A 23,437-nucleotide genomic window follows, 5' to 3' on the forward strand; every position below is an offset into this window, starting at 1 on the left:
CCAAGACCAGCTCGAGGAGTATCCAGTTTCGTGGGAGTCAGGCTGAATCTAGGGCCCAAGGCGCCGCAGGTGCAGGGCAGGTGGGGGAAGTGGGTGGGAAAGCCAGCATTTGGAGGATGAAGCACAGAGCACAGTGAGGCTAGGCTAGTGGTGATGCCTGCTGCCCTCACTCTAAGCTTGGGGTCTTTACAGGCCTGGGATCAAGGGAGCAATGGGAGTGGTGTCACCCACAGGCACCTCCAGTGGCCCTAGTGCGTGGCACGGGAATGGGGACAGGGAAGCAGCAGAAGGTACTGGTGCAGGGGGTGTGGGTATGGGATTAGATGGAGATGTTGAATCCAACGTCTTTGTGAGAACCCAAGAAGTCACCTGAGCACCTGGATGTGTGGGGTTCATCAAGTGGGTTCTAGGGTCTGAAGGCCACTTGTTGCAAATTTGGGGTTCAGGGTCAGGGGACTGACATCACTAAAGTAGAACTTGGGGTCATGTGCTGGTGCTGTGTCATGAGTGTCGACATCCAGAGAGGCACCCAACGTGAAAAGGAGTGGAAATCCTCAAGAGACCCCTGTGGACCCTCCTGCACTGAGCTCACAAGGCCAGTCTCCGAGCCCCACAGATTCTCATCATTGACGTCCTCATCCCTCCATCAAGCACCACAGATAAGAAATCCACACCCTTCCCAGGTACCCATATCCCAACCAGCAAGGTGCCCAATCACGGACATGCAGGGCCACCCAATTTCTGACAACCATCCAGAACCCAAATATCCACACAATGTCCCCCAAATTCTGGTTTGGGAAGCACACTTAAAAGGGGGGAGTGCCCTGGCCAGTGTGGCTCAGTTGGTTGAGCACTGTCCCATGAACTGAGAGGTCACCAGTTCAATTCCCGGTCAGGGCACATACCCAGGTTATGGGCTCGATCCCCAGTAGGAGGCAGTCGATTGATGTTTCTCACAACCATGTTTTACTCTCTCTCCTTTCTTCTCTAAAAAAAATTAATAAAAACATATTTTAAAAAGGGGGGAGGGGCAGAAACAGCCTAAAGCAATTCCACGAGTGGCAGGGCCAAGGGTCATGGGCTGTCAGATCACACACTCACTTCACTTTCATGTTTGAAAACAGACCATAACAGGGCAGAGTGAATCATTAGTAAATGACAAAAACACGCCTCTAAACTACATTTGGATTTTTATGTTCAAAGTTGTTCTATGAAATTTAAACACACTCCTGTAAGAGGACCAATTACATCTACACATTTCCACAAGTGAGTCATGAGGACAACCGAAAATGACCTCAAGGTGTCCAGAGCCCCTTGAAGCTCCCCTCATGAGCACTTCAGAGATGGCCTGGGACAAGGGGAATATTGCTTTATTGCATACCTTGCATATTCAAATGAATACAATAAACCCCTTTTAAAAAAGTAAGGCACATGAAAAGCCTTCTGTGCAAGTTCTGTATTATTTTAAAATTCCTATTGGCTAATAAAAGTATTTCCACTATAGAATTGGAGCTACATAGAAAAGCACATGATAAGTGTTTGACATGCAGAATACCTGAAACATTATCATATCTTACCTCATGGCACAATTAAACAGTCCCAAATCAAATGTCTGTATCTGAATAGCAATATGACTATTGTTACAACTGCAAAAATGTTAATCAGATGATCCACGTATGTACAGTTGGGTCCCCAAGTATTAACTATATAAAGACAACAGCATTTGTGCTCCGTTTCACTAACGGTAAGAGATTTGGCATTTTCAGTCTTTTTTTTCCGTAAGTCATGTTGCTATTTATAAAAGGCCAGTGTTATACGATGCTGAAGACCATGGAGAGATACTGTTCATATGACACCTGAATCCAGCCGTCCTGATCTGTATCGTAGCGTCTGAATATATCTGTCAGTCTCTGAGGAAGAAAACCACAGGCATTTAGATCTTGATATTAACGGAACAGAATAAATTTGGCACAAAGACATTTAGGAACCCAATTTCAGCAGCATTCATGTTTCCACATTCCCTAACTGACAAAACCAGCACAGGGAGGCACATGTGGAGGATCCTTGTCTGATCCCAAGGCCCAGCAGGTGAGGGCCAGTGCACATCATGCAAGGGCAGGTCTCCCTTCGCCAGCTCAGGGTCCATCCTGCCCCCACATCCTCCTGTCTGCCGATCCCCACCCCAGGGCTCCACCTTAATTTATTCATAAGCCTGACCATCTAGGTCAGGTCAGGTCAGAAGCAGGAGACCACCAGTACTCAAAGGCAGGGACATTCAGTAAGGGCTGCCCCAGAGGACAGGGCTGCAACCACAACAGATTCTGAAGAACTATAATGACAAGATAAGAAAGCAACGCCCAGGTTCATGATGGCCTCGGTGCCCAGCCAGCTGCCCAGGGCGGGGCCTGGAGAAAGGCTGGAGCCTGGCCATGTGGGCTGCGCCTGCCAGTCTCCTCAGGGCTCCCTCGGTGTCAGCCAGGAGCATCCCAGCATGTGTGCAAGACAGCGGCAGAAACCACCAGTTGCTTAACTCTGGCTTGAAGAACAATGGGCAATCTTTCTTTCTCCTTTTGATTTTTTTAAATTTATTGATTTTAGATAGAGAGGAAAGGAGGAAGGGAGGGAGAGGAAGAAAAAAAGAGAAAGAGGAAGAGAGAGAAAGAGACATGAATTGTTGTTTCACTTATTTATGCATTCACTGGTTGATTCTTATATGTGCCCTGACAAAGAATCGAACACACAACTCTGGCATATCAGGACGACACTCTAGCCAACTGAGCTACCGGGCAGGTCTGGGCAATCTTTCTTTATGTTTTAATTGTATTTTTCCAAGATTTCTACAAATTTTCATGTTATTTTATCAGAAACAATTTTTGAAAAGCTTTTTCCTTTTCGAAAAGAGGCAGAAGGAGGAATATATTTTCAAGGCTTTTTGCTCGTGGCCCGCAGTTTTCTTTTCGATGCCACACCCCTTTCCAGCATTCAGGGTCATTCTGGAAGGGTGGGTGGGACTAGAAACTGGCAATGAGGCCCTAGGCATAGCTGGAAGCCTGCCTGGAAGCAGTGGCTGGCCGGGGCGAGCTTCTCGGGGAAGGGCGGCGGGGGGGGGGGGGGGGGGGGGCGGGGATGATTCATCGCATCACCCCAGCTGCTGAGCCTACCAGTATATGCAGTAACCTTTGCTTAGGCAGAAATACAAAGATCAGATGTTTACTAAGGGCCCTAACCTCAAATGAAAGTCCTTATTCTAAAGCAAATCAGATACCGACCCTAATGAGATTTTACACTGCACCTTTCCTAGGGTGTTCAAACTGCTAACACGTCACCCAGCCACACAGACCCCGAGGCAGAACGAGGTCAGGCTCTCCTGTCCCAGAGATCTGAAGCGTAAGAGTTAATAAACCTGGGTCTGAAGAGACCAACACACCAGATTTCTTCACTGGTAAAGAAATCAGAAAAACTTCACTTTTGACTGACCTATCATTTGAACAGGAAAATTTAAAAATGTGAGAATGTTTTCAAAAATTCCAAATTACATTAAAATACCTCATGCTGTTCAGTGGATCCTAAAGCTGACAAGATGGAACCTCAACTTGGATTCAAGTTGCAATGACTTATCTTCTAGAGATGGGCTCTACTGAAATATTAATGGAAAAACACTCTTTCCCCTAAGTGGAATTTGCTCCAGAATAATGCCGGGTGGGGGTTACAGTTATAATAATTCAATGGCCATGGGTGATAATGTTGAATCTGAGACATTGGGTTCATTTTACTGCTGTCTCTGCTACTATTATTTTGGGGGGAAATTTGTCATAATAAAAATTTTTAAAGATATAAGTTTATTAGTTCTAAAGCTTAAAATATATGGAACTCGGATCCCTACCTAGAAACAGGAGCAGGGACCTAGAAACAGGGTGGGAACAGCAGCACAGGATCGATTACTGTTCTGTCTTAAGAGGGCGTCTCTGGGTGAGCTCGTTAAGCTCTGCACTTAGTTCTCTTGGAGGGAAAGAGTGAGACCATAGCATGGACATCTCAGAAAGGTGTGGGGAAATGGGGTGGCCAGCGGTCAGCAACTCAAGAGTTCCACCAAGACCGCACAAGGACCCAAGGGTTTGGAGCCAGGTTGGGGACTTAGAGCTCACCTCACACAGAGGGAAGACCAAATGCAAAGTTTACCCATTTCCTCAGAAAGAAAATACAACAAAAATAGCAGAGTAAACAAGTAAATAACCCACTGTTTATGGGAAAACAACCTCTTCTGAATGGACTGCTTTATAATATTTGCAGGTGGAGGAAGAGCACTACTGTTTACACCTCAGTGTAACAGAAAAACATAGATACTTCTCCAAAGACAAGACTTTTAGAAGATCCAGGAACTAATTTTATACATGTCTGACTCCATTAAATCCCCAATTCCAGAATGGCCCTTCCCTTTCTCTCCGAGGAGCCCAATTACCTGCAAGACGATGCAGCCCTGGATGAAGTCGTCAAAGGCGATCTGTCCCCGTCCTTGTCTGTCAAACTTGCGGATGAGGATGTCGTGAAACTGGTCAGAGAGCCGGTAGCCTTGAAAGGGAATCAGAGTAAATAGCGTGCCAGGGGAGGGCGCTTCCTCCAGGGCCCCGCTCGCCTCAGACACATGCCTTATCACAGCTCAGGATAAGCGGTCTGGGCTGGGGAGGGAACACACAGCACACATTTATTCCAACGCACTGTGAGCTCCGCGAGTCACCCAGTGGTGACCACTGCTGGCAGGCCAGAGCATCTCCCTGGAGGGGGAGGAGTCACTGGAGGCAGGACCACACTGCGAGCCGAAGGATCCCGTGAACTCACTAGTTCGCATCACACCCGAACTCCAGAAGGTGGCTACTCTACAGACCACCCCACAGGGCAGCCAGGACCAGCTTCTTGAATGCAGCGCAGTGATCATTTTGAAAAGCCCTATAGCTAGCTGGAGCGTGATCCCATACACCAGAAGGTTGTGGGTTCCATCCCCAGTCAAGGCACTCATGGGAGGCAACTGATCAATATTTCCCTGTCACTTTGATGTTTTCTTTCTCCCTCCCCCTTCCTCTCTCTAAAATCAATAAAAACATATCTTCTGGTGAGGATTGTTTTAAAGCCCTTTACCGACAGATTTTATTAGTTATTAACCTAGACATGAACGTTCTGAATAATTCAGCTGCCCTGGGTTAACTCATCACTAGAGAATCTCGTTTTGAAAGATAAAATATCACTGACATCTTCCAATTAAACAAAATGTAAACCTAAGGAAACAGATTCAGTGAAAGGTATTTCCCCATAGAAATGAACTGATTAGGAAATTGAACATTACAAGGAGTAAGGTAGCCTCACAAGTTCAAAGCCACTACAGTTCATCCAATGTTACGCAGAGGGTCACCGATTCCATTTTCAATTTACAAATGTGTCTTGAAAAGATCTCCAGCAGGAAGGTGGCTCTGAAGATGGGGGACACCCCTGGGGGCCAACTAAACCAGGACACCTACTGCCCTCCCCTCATCACCCCACTACCTGTATGACCACGGTATCCTTACTTAGTCAGGAGACAAGATCCAGGTGCCAAATATTTTTACTGATTTTCAGTCTTGCTGCAGTCTTTGCAAGGAAATGTACACCCACTGTCTGAGTGAATTTCACAGTTAATTACCTGTATGAACACTTAACACTTTACTGGAAAAGATTCAAGCATGCAAGCATGTGATGGTACCTTTCTGAGTGGCCAGTGTGCTCTGCACGCCTGTGACTTACATCCAGGGTCCCCCTCCCTGCAAGCTGAGTAGAAGACAGGATGCCCGACTGAGTCAGAAAGAGACAGCTGCCACTCCTCCTGCCCCTATGATTCTCATCTCCTCACACCAGCACCTGTGCCTGTGGTCAGGTAAGACCGGCCAAGGCTGGTGAGGGCTGAACTTAGGACACAGTGACAAGGCCATGCCCATTCAGGGTGCAATGGTCTCCTGCCCGACTGGAAGGACAGATAAGATAGTAACAATGACACAGTAACTCCACAATCCACGACAAGGGAAGTGACTTGTGTCACCCCTGGCATTAACTCCCAGTGTCCCTGGTCCTCAATATTACTGCAGGGAAAACAAAAGTGAAGGAAGTCAGACTAGAAAAATAAATGATGTACAAGCCATGGAAAGAATATCTGAGAGGCCAAAATCTGGGAGCAGTCAGTTCTCTACGAGGTCCTTCCAGTGAAAACCCAAGTAACAATAACTAAAAGGAGGTGCCCTCTGCTCATGGCCCTGCCCCCACAGCCTGGGGCCCTGGTCGGGACTGGCCGCCCTTCAAATCTGGAATGCTGGCCCAGTGCCTCACCCTGACCTGTGGCTGAGCACCTTTCTGCTTTAGCATAAAATGGGGGAGGGGGAGGGAAATGCAGCAAAAAGATGGAAACCAGGGATAAGTTCAAGGTTCATTACACTTTCACAAAGTTTTCATAATAAACACTGCACTGGCTCGGTGGCCGCCAGGGCCACGCGGAGGAAAGGGGAGTTGGGCCCGGCGGAGCAGCCCCCGAGGCCTTAGTGCTGAGTAAACTCCGCCCCGCGCTGGCGAGAGTGAGGGCTGGGCCTCGCGCACCTTCTCCTTTCCAGGTCTCTGTTCATGGCATATGGCACCTACTAATAGAAATTTTTAAACGAATGGACTATCAAATCCAGAATGTGTGCTGGTCAGTCACATAGCGTTGCCAAAGTTGGCCTGGACACCCCCTGGAGCTGACAAAGATCAGAGGGCACTGAAGTGCTCAACCCTGACTCCCTCAAGCCTCTGCTGAGCTAAAATCATCCCCCTCTGACCCAAGGCAAGATACTTATTGTTAGGGGTCAAGGCCGAAGGGAACGTTTTGCTTCTGTGGCACATTTCCTAAGTTACAACAGAAAATCTTCCAAAATAATCAACATGGGAAAATGACAACAATGTTCCTTTCACAGAAAACAAGGCTTCGGAGAAGCCCTAGGAAAAAAAACAATCAAGAACCAATCACAGGAAGAAACTGTTTGGAATACCTGAAGAAATGCTGCGAAAGAGTATTTACTCTCCAGAAAAAACTCAGCAGTCAGGAAGGATCTCAGCGCTGACAGCAGGAGGGCCCGCCAGCCCTGACGGAGTCTCGCCGGGCCTGCGCAGCTCCGCCGCAGCTGCAGACACCCCGGGTCTGACCCCGACTGGGAGGCCTGAGAGTCTTCCCACCAGGAGCTCCGGGGACCCGGTGGTCACAGCACTGAGTAAAAAGAGGGCTCTGGGCCTTGCCAGGTTAGAAAATGCTGTTCTGTGTGTGTGATATACCTGAGGTCACAGGGCTAGGAATCACCCCTAGGATCTGGGCTCCTCCCAAGTTCTCCCAGCCTGCAGGCCCCTGGCTGCTTCCCTAGGCCCCCATCAGTCTCCCACGTAAGGGCAGAGCAAGATTAGTTGCATTCTGAGCTCCAACTCTAAGGACCTGAGGGCCACGTCTTGCCCAAACTCTGACCACACCTAGCGAGCTCCAAACAGCCTTCCTGTGCCATCAGACAGCCTCCCCCTGGTACTATGTCTGAGCTCCTAAGGCAAGAAAAGAAAGCGACAGAAAGAGGAGACAGTCATAGTGTACATAGCCAGAGAAAAATGGAGCAGGCAGGACCATGTTCACCACACCATAAAACTCACAACACCTAGAAAATAGTACATTATAATCTAAGTTTTATTTTCTTCGGGAAGGCATTTATAAGCAGCCTTTTAAGAAAAACATAGAGCCCTGGCTGGTTTGGCTCGGCAGATGGAGCGTCAGCCTGCGGACTGAAGGGTCCCAGGTTCGATTCCGGTCAAGGGCATGTACCTGGGTTGTGGGCACATCCCCAGTAGGGGGCATGCAAGAGGCAGCTGAATCAATGTTTCTCTCTTATCGATGTTTCTAACTCTGTATCCCTCTCCCCCTCTCCCTTCCTCTCTGTAAAAAATCAATAAAATATATTAAAAAAAAAAAAAGAAAAGAAAAACATAGAAGGGGTTTTGTAATATGGGCCCAGTGAACACTAAACCAAGTAAAATTGTCTCAAATTAGAATCTCAGTGTAACTTCAACCTTGAACAAGACCCCAACATTTCAGTTTTTCCTCTACAAAAAAATCCTAACTTCCCTCAGATCCATGCATGGGTATCAGAGGCCCGCTGACCCACTCTGGAAAGGTACCATGTGCACACTCCTCCCGGCACGGCACACGCACACCCTGACACGCACTTGAGAATGGGAGCTCGCGCTGACTTTAATGTTCTACCTGAGGCCCTCGATATGCGCTAGAGCTTAGGGAATCGTCACTTATGGGTATTTTATCATCTTTCTGTGTATTTTGATGTTTCATGAAATATATGCTACCCTACACTATCTTTTTCACTTACTTTAAATTGTTTCAAAGCTACATTCTCAAAGTGCTTGTGACGTCATTTCAATTCACAAAAGATAAACGATTGCATAGCCCCTATCTCATTTTGGATGAAAAACTGCATTTAAAAGATGCATAAAAGTCTCCTCCAATAATAACAAAATATAAGTCTGTGTAATGTAAACAAAAATTTCACAGAGTCTGGGTTAAAAAATCAGGAAGTTGAACAAAGTAAAAGAACTTCAATGGTACCTAGGTTCCAAAATGAAACATGCTACACAATCAAGGTAAGTGAATTACCAAAACCTGAAAGTGCTTGCTTGAGCTCGTTCTTGTCAATCATCCCCGAGTTGTCCCTGTCGTAGGTGCGGAAGACATTCTGCCAGTCCGTGATGTACTTCCAGACGCCTGTGAACTCACTGAAGTTCACACCAGCCTTGTTCTCACGGTCAAACATTGCTGAGGAAAAAGGAGCGGAAGTGGTGCCCAATGAATGGAATCCCGATGTTAATCAGCAAGAAGCACAGCCGCAGCAGTTACCTCCCCAGCATGGACTCAACCAGCAAAGCCCTGAGTGCTGCTAATCATGCTCATTGGCTGAGTCAGGGGCAAGATCAGCTCTGCTGGAGTGGGGCAGGGGGCCTGTCACCCAGCCACAGCCCCCCATGAAAAGGAAAATGGAAGCAAAACACACTATTAGAGCCACAATATAAAGGATTCTTTACACTAAAGTAGGTTCTACAGAAGCACGGTCACTTGCGGGTGCTCTGAAGATGCCAGAGCTAAGTGCCCCTTACTCCCAGCTCCTAGTTCTGGGCCTAGATTCCCTAGAACATGGGGCCCCCTCCATTTCCCAGGACCGACATCCTCCAGCGGAGGTCACTCAATGAGAAAGAGATTCTACTGGCTTTAATGTTTTCTTAGAACTGCCTTTCATTTTTTAAAATAATCATCCCAATTCCAGGTCCAAATACAAAAGAACTACCACTACACTTACATAAAATTGCAAAATGGCTGCCCTGGCTGGTGTAGTTCAGTGGCTAGAGCATTAGCCTGCACAACAGAGGGTCTCAGGTTTGATTCCCGGTCAAGTGCACATACCTGGATTGCAGGTCCGATCCCTGCCCCCAGTTAGGGCCCACGTGGGAGGCAACCAATTGATGTGATGTTTCTCTCTCTCTCCCCTCTCCCACCTCCCTTCCATTCTCTCTAAAATCAATGGGAAAAAATATATCCTTACTCCTCAGGTGAGGATTTTAAAAAATCTATTAAAAAATTTGCAAAATGGCTAAAATATATGATATAAAAACTGTATGAATTATTGCCATAAAGAAAATGATAAATCATTTGGTGTCTCTTCAGGCAAGGCGATGATGGAAGCCTATAGCCTGAATGCTCTCAGTTTGGTCAGAAGTACACTACATTCAGTGAAGCTTCATGTAATAAAAAAGCTGGGGATGGCTCCAGTCAGTGGTTACACAGGATAAGGGCTGCGTGTGGGGCGTGCAGTCCGGTGTGTTCATGAAATCTTCAGGGTTGGAAGGAACGATCGGACGTAAATTGACAGTAAAGAGTCAGTGAGGGGACAGAAGGGCGGGATGAAGGCCCACACCTGACTGGAGTTGGGGGAGAATAAGGCAGGAAGCACACGCTGCACCAGCAGCCCACCCGTCTGCCTGCACAGGCAGGACACCGTCACCCTTACTTACATATGATTGACCTGACAGTCACAGGATTAAATGGCGTCCAGGTGCCTGAAAACAAACAGGAACTAAAGTAAAAAAAAGCGATTTTTACCTTCATTGATTTTTACATTCAGTAAAAACAAAGTCAAAAGATGCTTTTAATGTGGAGGAAAGCCGTATCTCTGCCCATCCCCGACTTGTATAAAAAGAACCCTTTTTAAAATACACACACACACACACACAACTGTTTCAGTTCTGGGTGGGACACAGAGAGCCACTCCCGACCTTTGAGCTGCAGATAGCTGGAGAGTCTGCAGGTGCCATGCTTCACACTTAGGGACACTGGGCCCTGCAGCACCTCCCAAGTGCCACTCCCACCCAACTCAGGGCTTGTGCAGGCTTCTCTCACCCTCACATGTACCCCTCCAAATGCATGCACACCCTCCACCCAACTCCTCCTCCCCTTTAAGCCTTGGGTGAAATGCTTCCTCAGGGGAGCTTTCACTGAATGCCCCCCTCCAGGTCGCTAAGGTAACTCCATATGCTCTGCCCGCACCTCTGACTGCCCCTTCAGACACCTGCAACGGCCATTACTCCAAGGCCAGTCCTCCCAAGAGAATAGGGGCCACCTGTCCCCGGGCATGACACACGAGTGCTGGACAGCACCTGTGTGCAGGTGTCACAGACCTTTGGGGGGAAGGTAGGCAGGAGTATGTATAGAAAGGTATGAGGAAAAGTCAGTATTATTGGAAACCAGTATAAAAAGAAAACTGTTAGCGGAAAATTCCACATACAGGGGACTCTCACTGCTTCACCCATGCCTGCTGCCCCCTCCCTCCCTTAGTGGCTCCAGGCACTGAACTGGTTTTCACAGAAGATAACCCTTCACTGACCGGAAGCCCGAAACCACAGGCACCCACTGGAATCCCTTCCTTCCGCCCTGTTCCCTCCACCTGATGCAGACTAAGTGGCCATAGGGGAAGAGCTGTGAGTTTGGGCTAAACTGAGCTGACTATGCAGAGCTGGAGGGGTTTCAGAGATGAGGCTGCACCCACAGTCCATCCCAACTGCGCACATCAACCCAGGCCGTCAGCAAATGGCTTGGGGAACAAACGTTAAACAGAGCAGTACAGGTAAACTATTAAATTCGGCCGCAAACACTCACTCTCGTGGTGAGTGCACAGACGGCGCACCTCAGGGAGGCAGGCCCAGGGGACCCAAGTGTGCTGGGGAGCCTGAGGATTGGAGGGTCAGGGGCTGAATCAATGACGTGACCTGGAAGGTGGAGCCAAGGCTATAGACATCCATTCGTCCTTGTTAACCAAATGGGACCTAACTTTCTACAGCAGTGGTTCTCAACCTTGGCTGCACATTGGAATCACCTGGGGATCTTTTTTAAATCCTGATTTCTGGGCCTCATCCTCCAGAAATTCTGTTTCTTTGTTATGGGGTGGGGCCACGACATTAGTAACAAAGAAACAGAATTTCTGGAGGAGGAGGCCCAGAAATCAGGATTTTAAAAAGATCCCCAGGTGATTCTAATGTGCAGCCAAGGTTGAGAACCACTGTTCTACAGAAACCAGGGGCAATAACAACAGCCAACAGGTAATTGACTCCTTGTTGCGTGCTAGTTCCGTGGCCTGGTTCCCAGGCAACATCAAAGCTTACCAACCCACAATGAAGCCTAAACGCAATGCGCAGACATTTCACATTGTGGTTAGATTAAACATTAAATGCACCTGAGCGTCAGCCTGGAAACCTAAACAGGTTTCTGCAGGAAATCACACTGCAATGCCAAGAAAGCAATTCCAACAGCACTTGCTGAAGGCAGAGGACACATCTATAGGTGGGTTCTGTCCAAAAGCCCTTCTCCTCCAGCGAGCCTCTCTCCCAGCTTTCCTGGGCCAGCTGCACATTCAAACATTCCCATCTGCTCCTCCCAGTAACCACCGTGTCCAGGAATAATTGAAGCGATAGATTTCCTGTCAGACTTTTCCATAGAAATGTAAGTTCACTGTATAAGTCTTGTCTCAACTTCATCTCAACCAAAGAAAATAGAAACATACTATTATTTCCCCTGTAAGGTGAATACTCAACATTTCACCGATAATTTGGGAACAGTACTAAAACCTTAAGAAGCAATGCTGCACGAATGGTGGGCTTACGGAACACGCTGCCATCTGCGGGGTGGTCGGTCAGTCATCACTGGGGGCTTCAGTGTTTTCCCACTTAAACTCCAAGTACATAAATGAGTTTAGGAATTTATATCTGCTCCCTTCTCAACAGGGGGCATCCCACTCTGCTCTGGGATAATATATTCTGTCTTTTTACTCTCCAAAGAGTTTTCTTTCTTGAAATTATGTCCTATTTACCAAAAATTTTGGTTGATGTAGACTTTAGAGATGGTGAAGGGTTAAGTCCTTATAACATCTTGCATAGGAACAGCTGAAACACCCAAGTACTTGGAATCTTTTTTGGGGGGAAACAGACTTCCCATCATCACTGGCGATCTCTCCACTTCCCTACAGCAGACCCAGAGTCCAGCTGCCCTGGGCTGTTTTGCCAGAGGAACTTGTGAGGAGGGGGTGGAAGCACCACAGGGTCCAGATGCGGTTCAACGCATGGTTTGCGAGGACTTTGGTGCCGCTTCAGGTTCAGCAAAATCCCACATTTCACCAGTCATCTTCAAATAGCTACGACTGGAAATATGGCCTTTCTGAAAAGCCATCTGAAGACTGACCAACAGTACAATGCCTACACCCTTTGATCTGATAAGTGCCCCTTCTAGAAATCTGTCCTATGAAACTCTGGGTCCAATCACTGCAGTAGTTACATTAATGAAAATGAAAACAATCCAAGTGTCTAAGGTGAACTCCACTGTAAACTCCACTCCGGTAGATCCAACAGTGTCTTGCAGTTCTGGACCAGGCAGGGTGGGAGCTCGTGGAGATGGGCTTGGCTGGAGGGGAAAAGGGATCTCAACTTCCAGTCGTCCTGTTTTTACACCCAAAGACAGAGACCAGGAATGCTGTGACCTGCCCAAGTCCAACCCTTCTTGTTCTATCTGAAACTCTGGTGGGTTTCTAGGAAGAGCAGATGTGACAGGCTGCACTGAGGGTCCCCAGACCTCTTTCAGGCTCAACAACTAGCTAGGATGACAACATTCATGATCAGTTTGTTAGAGCAAAAGGACAGAGAGTAAGACCAGGAAAGGCATGAGGATAAGTCTGGGGGGGACCAGGCACTGCTTCCAGAGCCCCCCGTGAACTCACACAGGACAACAGCTGACAACATACATGCAGTGTTGTCCACCAGGGAAGCTCCCCTGAGCCTGGGAGTCCGGGGTTTCTTTTGGGGATCAGTCACGGAAGCTCCAGTTGCCAAGAGAAGTCAGGTGCTTGCCATCCCCAAACTCTCAGTGTGAATTATCCAAGCAAATGGATGCAATGCACTCAAGGCCTTCAGTGGGCAAAACACTGAACAGTCAGAACATTCCAGAGGCAGCCATCATCCAACAGACCCTTTCTGGGAACGTGCAGGCTCTGAGTAAGAGCCTGCTGAGTCAGCCTCACCCCCATGCAGGCAGATGGGGCTGGGGCGAATCTCACTCCCTCTGCTGCATCTGGGCGACAAGCACCATCACCCACGACACTGGGCTGGGGCAGGAGAGGGATGCAATGTAGGGGCTACCTGCTAGGATGGTCTCATTTCTTCAAATATGGGCTCCTCAAGATAGCTGGAACTCTATTTTAGTAAAAATACCTTAAAAACATGAATTACTATTTTTTATAGCATAGTTAAAAATGCCTCCTCAAAAAACATCAATATCTTATGTTAAAGCAAACCTTAAAGCACAAAAAAGAGACTAGAGCAAATTTTAAAAAAACACCTAAAAGTCAAGATAGTTTGTGAAAGGTTATTTTAAAACGAAGGCACAAGAACAGCCTTCTCTCTCTTCAAACCCACTGACCACACACGTCCTGAGAGCAGTCATTTTTGGAGGCTTTTGTACAAAGGACTCAGTGTGTAGGACCTACAAAAGCCCTTTTCCAAGGTGGTTTCAGCTCGACTTTAACAGAGAGCATGCCAAACCACAGGTCTAACTAAAGTGAGAGGCTATGCTGTTCTGTAATTTGTTTCCCACCAGCAATAAACTAATAAAAATGATTTTCTGAAATAGCGCAAAGTCCAGTTCTAATATGAAAACAAAACCCCATTCCTGCCCTAACCAGTTTGGGTAGAGCATTGGCCTGCGGACCAAAGGGTCCCAGGTTCGATTCAGGTCAAGGGAATGTACCTTGGTTGTGGGCACATCCCCAGTAGGGGGTTTGCAGGAGGCAGCTGATCGATGTTTCTCACTCATCGATGTTTCTAACTCTCTATTCCTCTCCTTTCCTCTCTGTAAAAAAAAAAAATCAATAAAATATATATTAAAAAAAAAAAAAAGCCCATTCCTGGGAGAAAAATCAAAACTGAAAATAACTTCTATTGTGTCAGCTACAGGAACTCAAGGAGGAGTGAAAAGAACCGACGTTGTCTACCCAGTAACCCGCTGGCCCTCATTTAGGAGACAGCTCCAAAAATGTTTATAGGAGCAGGAGAGAAAGGAACACATAAAAGAAAAAGAAATGCTGTTCACAAGGGGCACCCACTGATGTGGGAGGAAAGGGGTTTGAAGACTGGTGGGATGGGTGGAGTCCACCTCACAGCCAGGAGAGGCCGGCACTCTAAACAGAAGGAGCAGAGACTCGAGGCACTAGAAGCATTAGGTGGTCACCTACATGAAGAGATGGTGGGAAAGCACCAGGCTCAGTGAGGGCCTGACTGAGCAGTAAACCTGAGATGGAATGAGCGGCAGCCCTGCTGTGCACCAGCGCTGTGCCCACATGTAGTGGATGTTCAGTAGGTGATAACCATCATCATCACAGTCATTAGGAAAAGAAAAGCCATCAAAGACTCCAGCTGGCTCTTTGGCCAGTAACAGTGGCAGTAACACCACTATTCCCCATCCCAGCAACAACACTGAGGCTTGCTTTTTGCCAGGCTCACACCAGCGTTCTGCATGCATTTTCTTGATTTACCGGCCCATTAACTGTGGGACACAGATTCAGAAAGGTCAAGTCCTTGCTCAAGGCCACATTCCTAGAACCGGTAAAGCCAGGACTTGAATCCAAGCAGGCTGACCCCGTGACCCCGTCGAGCCCACCCCTTCCAGTAATTTAGAGTATTTGACCATCACTCTCAACTAAACAGATTTCACACAAACCTGTGCGGCACTCTCAAAACTTATAGCAAATGAACAAAAGGAGATGTCCAAATGGATCACAAATCAGTCCTCACTCACTGCAAAAAAGCTCAAAAGAAAAGCATTACTCAGTAGGGCACTCTCACTGTGGTGGACAACATCTGTAACATCTAATCACAATTAACATATGATGTGAAGAAATCACCCATTTTGGTCAACACTTAGGAAGTTTTAACCCAGGATTTGCCGGACTGTAGCCTGCTGGTTTTCAGTGCTCTGGATATCTCTCTAGTTAACCCTGTCTTCTCCTGGGCTAGTGTAACTCTGATAGTACTTCCCCAATTAATCAAGTTGAAATGGGCAAGAACTCAACTCCATTGAGAACTGGCAACACACCACCCACAAGGGCTGTAACCCTCATCCCTAGCTGAATGCCTACAATTCTGCCACTGACAAGACCACCTCCCCACAGTCTGGTGGCCTCTGGGACCTTTGTAATCCTCTCCAGAAGGGTCTCAAAGATTACCTAAGAAATTCAATGATCTTCAAGACACCTGAAGGATATCTGTAGAAAGCTAAACTTCCTATCCCTCCCAAAAACCTACCCTCCAACCCGCGTTTCTCAGCCAGCGTTTCCCTATGCTCATCCACACAGTCGTTCCGAAAGATATTTGGAGTGGCACTGACAACAACCAAGAAACCGCTTGGCAAAATAAATCAGAAGCACCTCCACCACATGCCAATAACAACAGTTAGGTGTGTCAGGCTTGCAGTGCAGAAGTCCTGGTGGCCAGGTCCCACTCACCATTGGAGAGTGCTTGCTGAAGCTCATTGTCGGATATCACCCCGCTTCTGTCTTTATCAACCCTACAAAATGAAGACCAATTCAGCTGGTGATTAACAGTGTATGAGAAGCAAATCATGGCAAGCACAAACGTTTAACCCGACTGACCATCCTGCATTAATTCTGGCATGTTCCTTCCTCCCACTTTGTTCTGCTGGGGATTAAGTCGCCTCTGGAGCTCCTTCACTCCACCTGCTCCAGCCCAGTCGGTTCTCCCCAAAGTGGCCTAGTCATTTTTTCACTGTCCTTTTCCTTTCCCAGGTCTGTCTCTTTGATTATCCCTTGACCTGAGTTATGCCTGCACCAGTTTCCCTCTTGTTCCTTTCTCTCTCAATCAAGTCATTCCGTGACTATGAGTCACTCACTTTTCCTCATTCATTCACCGGAAGGACGGCCATGGTCAGAAGGAGCCCAGGTAAAAGATCACCTGTCCCGGCGGCCATCACGTTCCAGCTTCTTTCCTGACTGCTGGCATTTTAATAGCGCTGGAGCTGAGTCTTGTTTCTGTTTATCTAAAACTAGCATCGCCAGGAGACTGTCCCGGAGGAGCAGGAACCCGCCCCTCAACTGCGGGCACTCGGCTGTTAGGGGGTAGGGGGTGAGGGCAGAGCTCCAGGGAGTCTACGGAAGGCGCCACACCTCGGGAGGGGCCCGCGGCGAGGGAGAAGCCCTGAGACAAAATGGGACACTGGGCGTGGGACAGGAGGGGAGTGAGCAGAGCGGAGGCCTCGGGAAAAGTTGGGGGGGGCGGGGAGTGGGGGAAGAATGGGGCAGGAGGCCAGGGGAAGGCTGGGGGAGGCGGAGCAGAGACCGGGAGACACGGGGAAGAGGAGAAGGTGGAAAATGGAGCAGGAGACTGCGGAGAGGCCGGGGTGGCCCGAGTGCAGTCTGGCGGGGGGGATGGGGCAGGAGGCCAGGAAGAGGAGCGGAAGCCGGCGGACTCCCGTAAGCGCCCGCGCGCACGATCTCACCTCTGGAAGACGTTCCACAGGAAGCTCTGGTCCGGCAGCGCCGCGCCCACGGGTGGGCCGGGGCTTGGGCCGGTCCCGGGGCCCGGGCGGTAGGGGTAAGCGGCCATGGGCCCAGGGGTGCGGCTAGAATGGGGAGTCAGAGGCGACACGGAACGCCTCGGGGTAGCTCCACTTCCGCCTCGGATGGGGGCGTGGCCTACAATTACGTCACTTCTGGGGAAAACAGGAAGTGCGAGTCTCCGGGAAGGTCACGGGGCCTGACGCTGCCAATCCCTTCGCGGCCCTGTTGCCAGGCAACGCCAGAGTCAAGCCGCTCTGGGGGCCAGCGGCCTCCGGGTACCGCTTGCGTCAGCCTTGCAGAGCGCACATGAGGGAAGGAAGGGGCTCCCCTCGGGCACGTTTGATTCCTGCATCCAAAAAAGGCGTGAAAGCGTAGGATATCGAGGGGAGAACGTGTGTGGGATACCCTTGCGTTTCTCAGGGTTTTCCAGTCTCTGTCCCCGCCCGCTTCCTCAGGTCCGGTCACCGCGCGCTCTTCCCGGGCCTCACCAGCGGCTCTCCAGTGCCTGCGTACCCGGGAACCCTCACGCTCCCGGCCGGGCTTCTCCCCTTCTCCCGGTAATTGACACCGACCTCAACTGGACGGTGGTACCACTCGGAGCGTTTTTAGCGAGGTCCCCGCTTAAGGGCACTCGCGTCCCCGTTCTGTGCGCCTGCCTCGCCCCTCCCACCCAGGTCCGGACTCTGAATTCGTTCCAGTGCTTCCGTAGACTTCCAGCTTCGCAGGTTTTTAAATTCTTGACTCAGTGATGGCTGACCTGTTTCATCCTCAGAGCTGGGAAGCCTTTCTTACCAGAGTGCGGAAGGACCAGGAGCCAAGGACATGGCGCTTTATCGGAGGCACCTGAGACACTGCTCCCTGTGGACAGGAATCCATTATTCAGCACCCTGGGCACAGCTGCAGCTCATTCTCCTAACTGTTACCCACTGTCCCACTTAACACAAGGCTACACGCTGGAGAGTTCCTTCAAATCCTACAAAGAAATTAAGATATTGTGTGCCTTTGGCAGTCACCTAAGGCAGCGGTTCTCAACCTGTGGGTCGCGGCCCCTTTGGCGGTCGAACGACCCTTTCACAGCGGTCGCCTAAGACCATCCTGCATATCAGATATTTACATTACGATTCATAACAGTAGCAACATACAGTTATGAAGTAGCAGCGAAAATAATTTTATGGTCGGGTCACTACATGAGGAACTGTATTTAAAGGGCCAGAAGGTTGAGAACCACTGAAGGTATTAATCCTCAAAACTCTTCAACAGTGTGGATTTTTTCTGATTCAGTGAATTAAGTGGTTTCTGGTTTTCTCACATTCACATCACTTGTGGAATAGGCCTACCTTTGACTTTCCAGCCCAATTTTAAGTGCTCCGGTACAGTATACATGGGGAAACTTCAGCAAGAAACGTCTGGGCGGCTGCAGAGGGCCCCTGCCTCCCTCCCTCCAGCGTCACTGGCTCCACCAACCCTTGGCCAAGTCTCCAGCCTGGATTGGCACAGCCAACACCATCTGTGGGGCTTAGAAGGACCCCATTATACTTTCTGTTTAGTTCTATGGGTGGGAAACGATTCCTTCGTGCTAAGAACCACTTACTGGAATTTACACTGAGCTAGATTCAGTGGTTCTCACCCTTCTGGCCCTTTAAATACAGTTCCTCATGTTGTGACCCGACCATAAAATTATTTTCGTTGCTACTTCATAACTGTAATGTTGCTACTGTTTTGAATCGTAATGTAAATATCTGATATGCAGGATGGTCTTAGGCGACCCCTGTGAAAGGGTCGTTCGACCACCAAAGGGGTCTCGACCCACAGGTTGAGAACCGCTGAGCTAGAATCTACCCTAGTGTTCGTTGCTTTATGTAATCCTCATACCAGCACCTTGTAGTACCAAGGTCCACATTTTACTGAGAAAACTATGGCCGGCCTAAGGTCAAACAGGCTACTGATTCTGCCTTCTCTTCCTGCATTACCTCAGTGGTGGCAAGACTGACTCTTGAAAGGGACAGTACTAGGAAATGAAGGTTTCTATAAAAATCACCCCTGCCCCATACATATTCACCAGGCTAGCCTGGTGCACTTGCAAACCAGGCAGCCTCAGTCCCTCCCATCACCGAAGCCCTGATCTCCAAGGAACCTCAGGCTCGGAGAGGCTAAGTCTGAGCACTACATGTGGGCTGCACACCTGTGCTGCACTGCTCGGCACAGCCAAGCCTTAGGTCCTCACCATGGACCTTTGCCATTGCTGAGAGGTGTTGCCTGGGGTCCTGTCACCACATCACAAAGATGTACAGCACAGCACCAACAATGACCACCTTCTCCCAATAGAAAGAGGCAGATCATCTGCCCCTGGTCCTCCTGACTCAGTCACTTAAAGTATTGATGCACTTGCCACTATCTCCTTGCCTATCTCAGGATTCAATTCCCTCCTAACCAGGTCTGGTCTAAGCTTTCCATTTAGATGGTGCTACTGGATGGAGGAAGAAATAAACTGAAAGACAACACTGCTTTCTTCCCTACACTAACGTTGTCACACAATGTATCAAATCTCAGGCCAGGCTTTCCTTTTGGTCTAATTTCTCTGAGTTAATTGGGAAATGCCTCTTTTATTATTATTAGAATTTTTCTGAACATTGGCTTTATCTGGATGTTGGAATTCTTAACTTTTCACAGTCCACCCTCTTGTTCATTCTGTCTTTGGCATACAGTAAGTTCTCTATAAATGTTAAACCAACGGATGACCAAATTTTGTATGTATCTTACCTTCACAGAATATCTATGTCTTTTCTTATCAGTTGCACTGTGACATTTGCACAATGAATAACTTCTTTTTTCAGTATTTCCCCCTTTTACAGCCTCTGGTGTAAAATTCTAGGAGACAGAGTCCACCACACCCAGCCTCCTCCTTTGTTTTGCTTTGTCAGAATTCAGGAGGAACGGAATACGCTACCACTTTTTGTCAGGCTTCTTACTGAAGTAGTCAATTTATCAAATATATGCTATTTTCTTAGATACTAGCAAATGTATACATTAGCAGTGGCCGATAGAACTTTCTGCAGTGATGGAATTGTTTTGTATATGCTGTCCAATATAGCAGCTACTGGGCATATATGGCTACTGAGCACTTGAAATGGATCAAGGTAGCTTGGGAACTTAATTTTAAATATTTAATTTTAATGAACTTAAATGTAAATAGGCATGTGGCTATGGCTATTGCTATGGAAAGTGCAAGTCTGAATATTTTACTGTATGTCTTACCTTTTTGTTTCTTTTAATCCAAATTATCCACATCATCTCTTTGGACAATATTCTATTTTCATTATATCTTGAGATATATATATATTTTAGTTCTCTGGTTTGTCATCCCCCCTATCATAGAGAGTTCATTTAGAAACTGTGAACACATTTTACAAACATTTCCAGTGTGAAATATTGTCCCATGTCTCCTTAATTAGTGGAGTCTCATAGAAATTTACATACCCACTTGCTGGTGATTTTCTTGGTCTCGAATACTCATGAAAGTAGTTTGAAGGTTTCTGGTTTAGAAGTAGCAGGCAGACACAAGGAAATCACTCGTTATTTCTTTGAAATCTAATTGGCCCTCTGTTATCCTTTCCTGTTTCCATGGTTACCTGTGCTAGCTTTTAATTCATTGTCCTAACATTTAAATGTTGCTCCAAAGCCTGTACTAAAGCTTCCTCTTAGTTTACAAAATGCTCTGGCATATACTTTCTCATTACATCTGCTGGTTTGAATGAATCCTCCTGAGGTAGTCAGTTGTGTTTCTACCCGTTTTCAATGACCTCCTTTAAAAAAAAAAGTATTGTTGAAAGTATTACATATGTCCCCCACCCCCACCCCGCTCCAATGACCCTCTCCAGCCCACCCCTGCTCTCTGCCCCACGCCTTCACCACCCTATAGTCTGTGTCCATGCGTTGAATGCATATATGCATACAAGGTCTTTGGTTGATTACCTCCCACCCACCAACTCGCCCCCGTCTTCGCTCTGAGATTCCACACTCTGTTCCATGTCTCTGGATTCACTCCATCAGTTAATTTTGTTACTTAGATTCCACATATGAGTGACATCATGTGATACTTGTCTTTCTCTGACTGACTTATTTCACTTAGCATGATACTCTCCAGGTCCCTCCATGCTGTCTCAAAGGGTAAGAGATTCTTCTTTTTTACTGCTGCACAGTATTCCATAGTATCCACTCATCTGCTGATGGGCACTTGGGCTGTTTCCAGATTTTAGCTATTGTAAATTGTGCTATTAACATAGGGGTGCATATATCCTTTCTAATTAGTGTTTCCAGTTTCTTACGATATATACCTGGAAGTGGGATCACTGGGTCAAATGGCAGTTCCATATTTAATTTTTTGAGGAAACTCCATACTGGTTTCCATAATGGTTGCAACCAGTCTGCATTGCCACCAGCAGTGTACTAGGTACCCTTTCCTCCACATACTCGCCAGCACTTGTAATTTGTTGATGGTAGCCATTCTGACAGGTGTGGGGTGATACCTCGTTGTCATTTTAACTTGCATCTCTGATAATCAGTGACTTTGAGCATTTTTTCATACACCTCTTGGCCATTTGTGTCTATTTAGATCCTTTGCCCATTTTTTAATTGGATTGTCTTCCTTTAGTTAAGTTGTATGAGTTTCTTACATATTTTGGATATTAACCCTTTATCAGATGTATCATTGCCAAATATGTTCTCCCATATAGTAGGTTCCTTTTTCTTTTTTTTATAATATATTTTATTGATTTTTTACAGAGAGGAAGGGAGAGGGATAGTTAGAAACACTGATGAGAGAGAAACATCGATCAGCTGCCTCCTGCACACTCCCTACTGGGGATGTGCCCGCAACCACGGTACATGCCCTTGACCAGAATCAAACCTGGGATCATTCAATCTGCAGGCCGATGCTCTATCCACTGAGCCAAACTGGTTAGGGCTCCCTTTTCTTTCTGTTGACGGTTTCTTTTGCTGTGCAGCTTTTTATTTTTTTTAAATACATTTTTATTGATTTCAGAAAGGGAGAGGGGAGAAATAGAAGCATCAATGATGAGAATCATCGATTGGCTGCCTCCTGCATGCCCCCAACTGGGGATCGAGCCTGTAACCCAGGCATGTGCTCTTGGCCGGAATCAAACCTGGGACTGTTCAGTCCTCAGGCTGATGATGCTCTATCCACAGAGCCAAACCAGCTAGGGCCTGAAGCTTTTTATTTTGATGTAGTCCCATTTGTTTATTTTCTCCTTAGTTTCCTTTGCCCTAGGAGATGTATTCGTAAACATATTGCTAGGAGAGATGTCTGAGATTTTGCTGCCTATGGTTTCTTCTAGGATTTTTATGGTTTCCCAAGTTACATTTAAGTTTCTTTATCCATTTTGAGTTTATTCTTGTGTATGGTGAAAGTTGGTGGTCTAGTTTCATTTTTTTTGCATGTATCTGTCCAATTTTCCCAACAGCATTTATTGAAGATACTGTCATGACCCCATTGTATTGCTCTTGCCTCCTTTGTCAAATATTAATTGAACGTAATGGCTTGGGTCAATTTCTGGTGTCTGTTCTGTTCCATTGATCTATATACCTGTTCTTGTGCCAGTACCAGGATATTTTGATTACGGTGGCTTTGTAATATAACTTGCTATCTGGTATTGTAATTCCTCCAACTTTGTTTTTCTTTCTCAAGATTGCTGCAACTATTTGGTAACCAGTGGACATAAGACATTGGGGGATAGGGGAGGCTAGGGACTGTCTAGGGCGGGGGGATAAAATGGACACATATGTAATACCCTTTGTAATACTTTAAGCAATTAAAAAAAAAAAAAAAAAGATTGCTGCAACTATTTGGGGTCTTTTTTGGTTCCATATAAAATTTTGGAGTATGTGTTCTAGGTTGGTGAACTATGCTGTTGGTATTTTAATAGGTATTGCATTGAATCTGTAGATTGCCTTGGGTAGCATGGACATTTTAATGATGTTAATTCTACCAATCCATGAACACGGTACATTCTTCCACTTGTTTATATCTTTTTCTCTCTCTTTTCAACACCCTGTAGATTTCCTAGTACAAGTCTTTTACTTCCTTAGTTAAGTTTATTCCTAAATATCTTAAATCTTTTTGTTGCAATGGAATTGTTTAGTTTCTCTTTCTGAGAATTCATTGTTAGTATATAAAAAAGCCACCAATTTTTGGGTGATTTTGTATCCTGCTACATTGCCAA

The 23,437-nt window shown here is 47.1% G+C and overlaps 1 protein-coding gene across 3 annotated transcripts; it reads right to left on the reverse strand.

Annotated features, from left to right (window-relative positions):
- Nucleotides 1–1,173: 1,173 nt before the first annotated feature.
- On the reverse strand, nucleotides 1,174–17,321 carry PDCD6 (programmed cell death 6). Of its 3 annotated transcripts, none has more exons than XM_036308598.1 (6): nucleotides 17,138–17,321; nucleotides 16,128–16,189; nucleotides 10,102–10,146; nucleotides 8,699–8,851; nucleotides 4,460–4,569; nucleotides 1,174–1,910 (listed from the first exon to the last, which is right to left on the reverse strand). In XM_036308598.1, the coding sequence occupies exons 1-6, from the start codon at nucleotides 17,242–17,244 to the stop codon at nucleotides 1,812–1,814; spliced, it is 576 nt and encodes a 191-aa protein (XP_036164491.1). In that variant the 5' UTR covers nucleotides 17,245–17,321; the 3' UTR covers nucleotides 1,174–1,811. The 3 variants fall into 3 exon arrangements, with proteins under 3 accessions (XP_036164491.1, XP_036164490.1, XP_036164492.1); XM_036308597.1 differs by having other exon boundaries at nucleotides 8,693–8,851; XM_036308599.1 differs by lacking the exon at nucleotides 17,138–17,321 and adding an exon at nucleotides 16,532–16,690 and having other exon boundaries at nucleotides 8,693–8,851.
- Between the last annotated feature and the right edge of the window lie 6,116 nt (nucleotides 17,322–23,437).

This window comes from Myotis myotis, unplaced genomic scaffold (assembly GCF_014108235.1).
Source record: "Myotis myotis isolate mMyoMyo1 unplaced genomic scaffold, mMyoMyo1.p scaffold_m19_p_5, whole genome shotgun sequence".
Lineage (NCBI taxonomy): Eukaryota > Metazoa > Chordata > Mammalia > Chiroptera > Vespertilionidae > Myotis > Myotis myotis.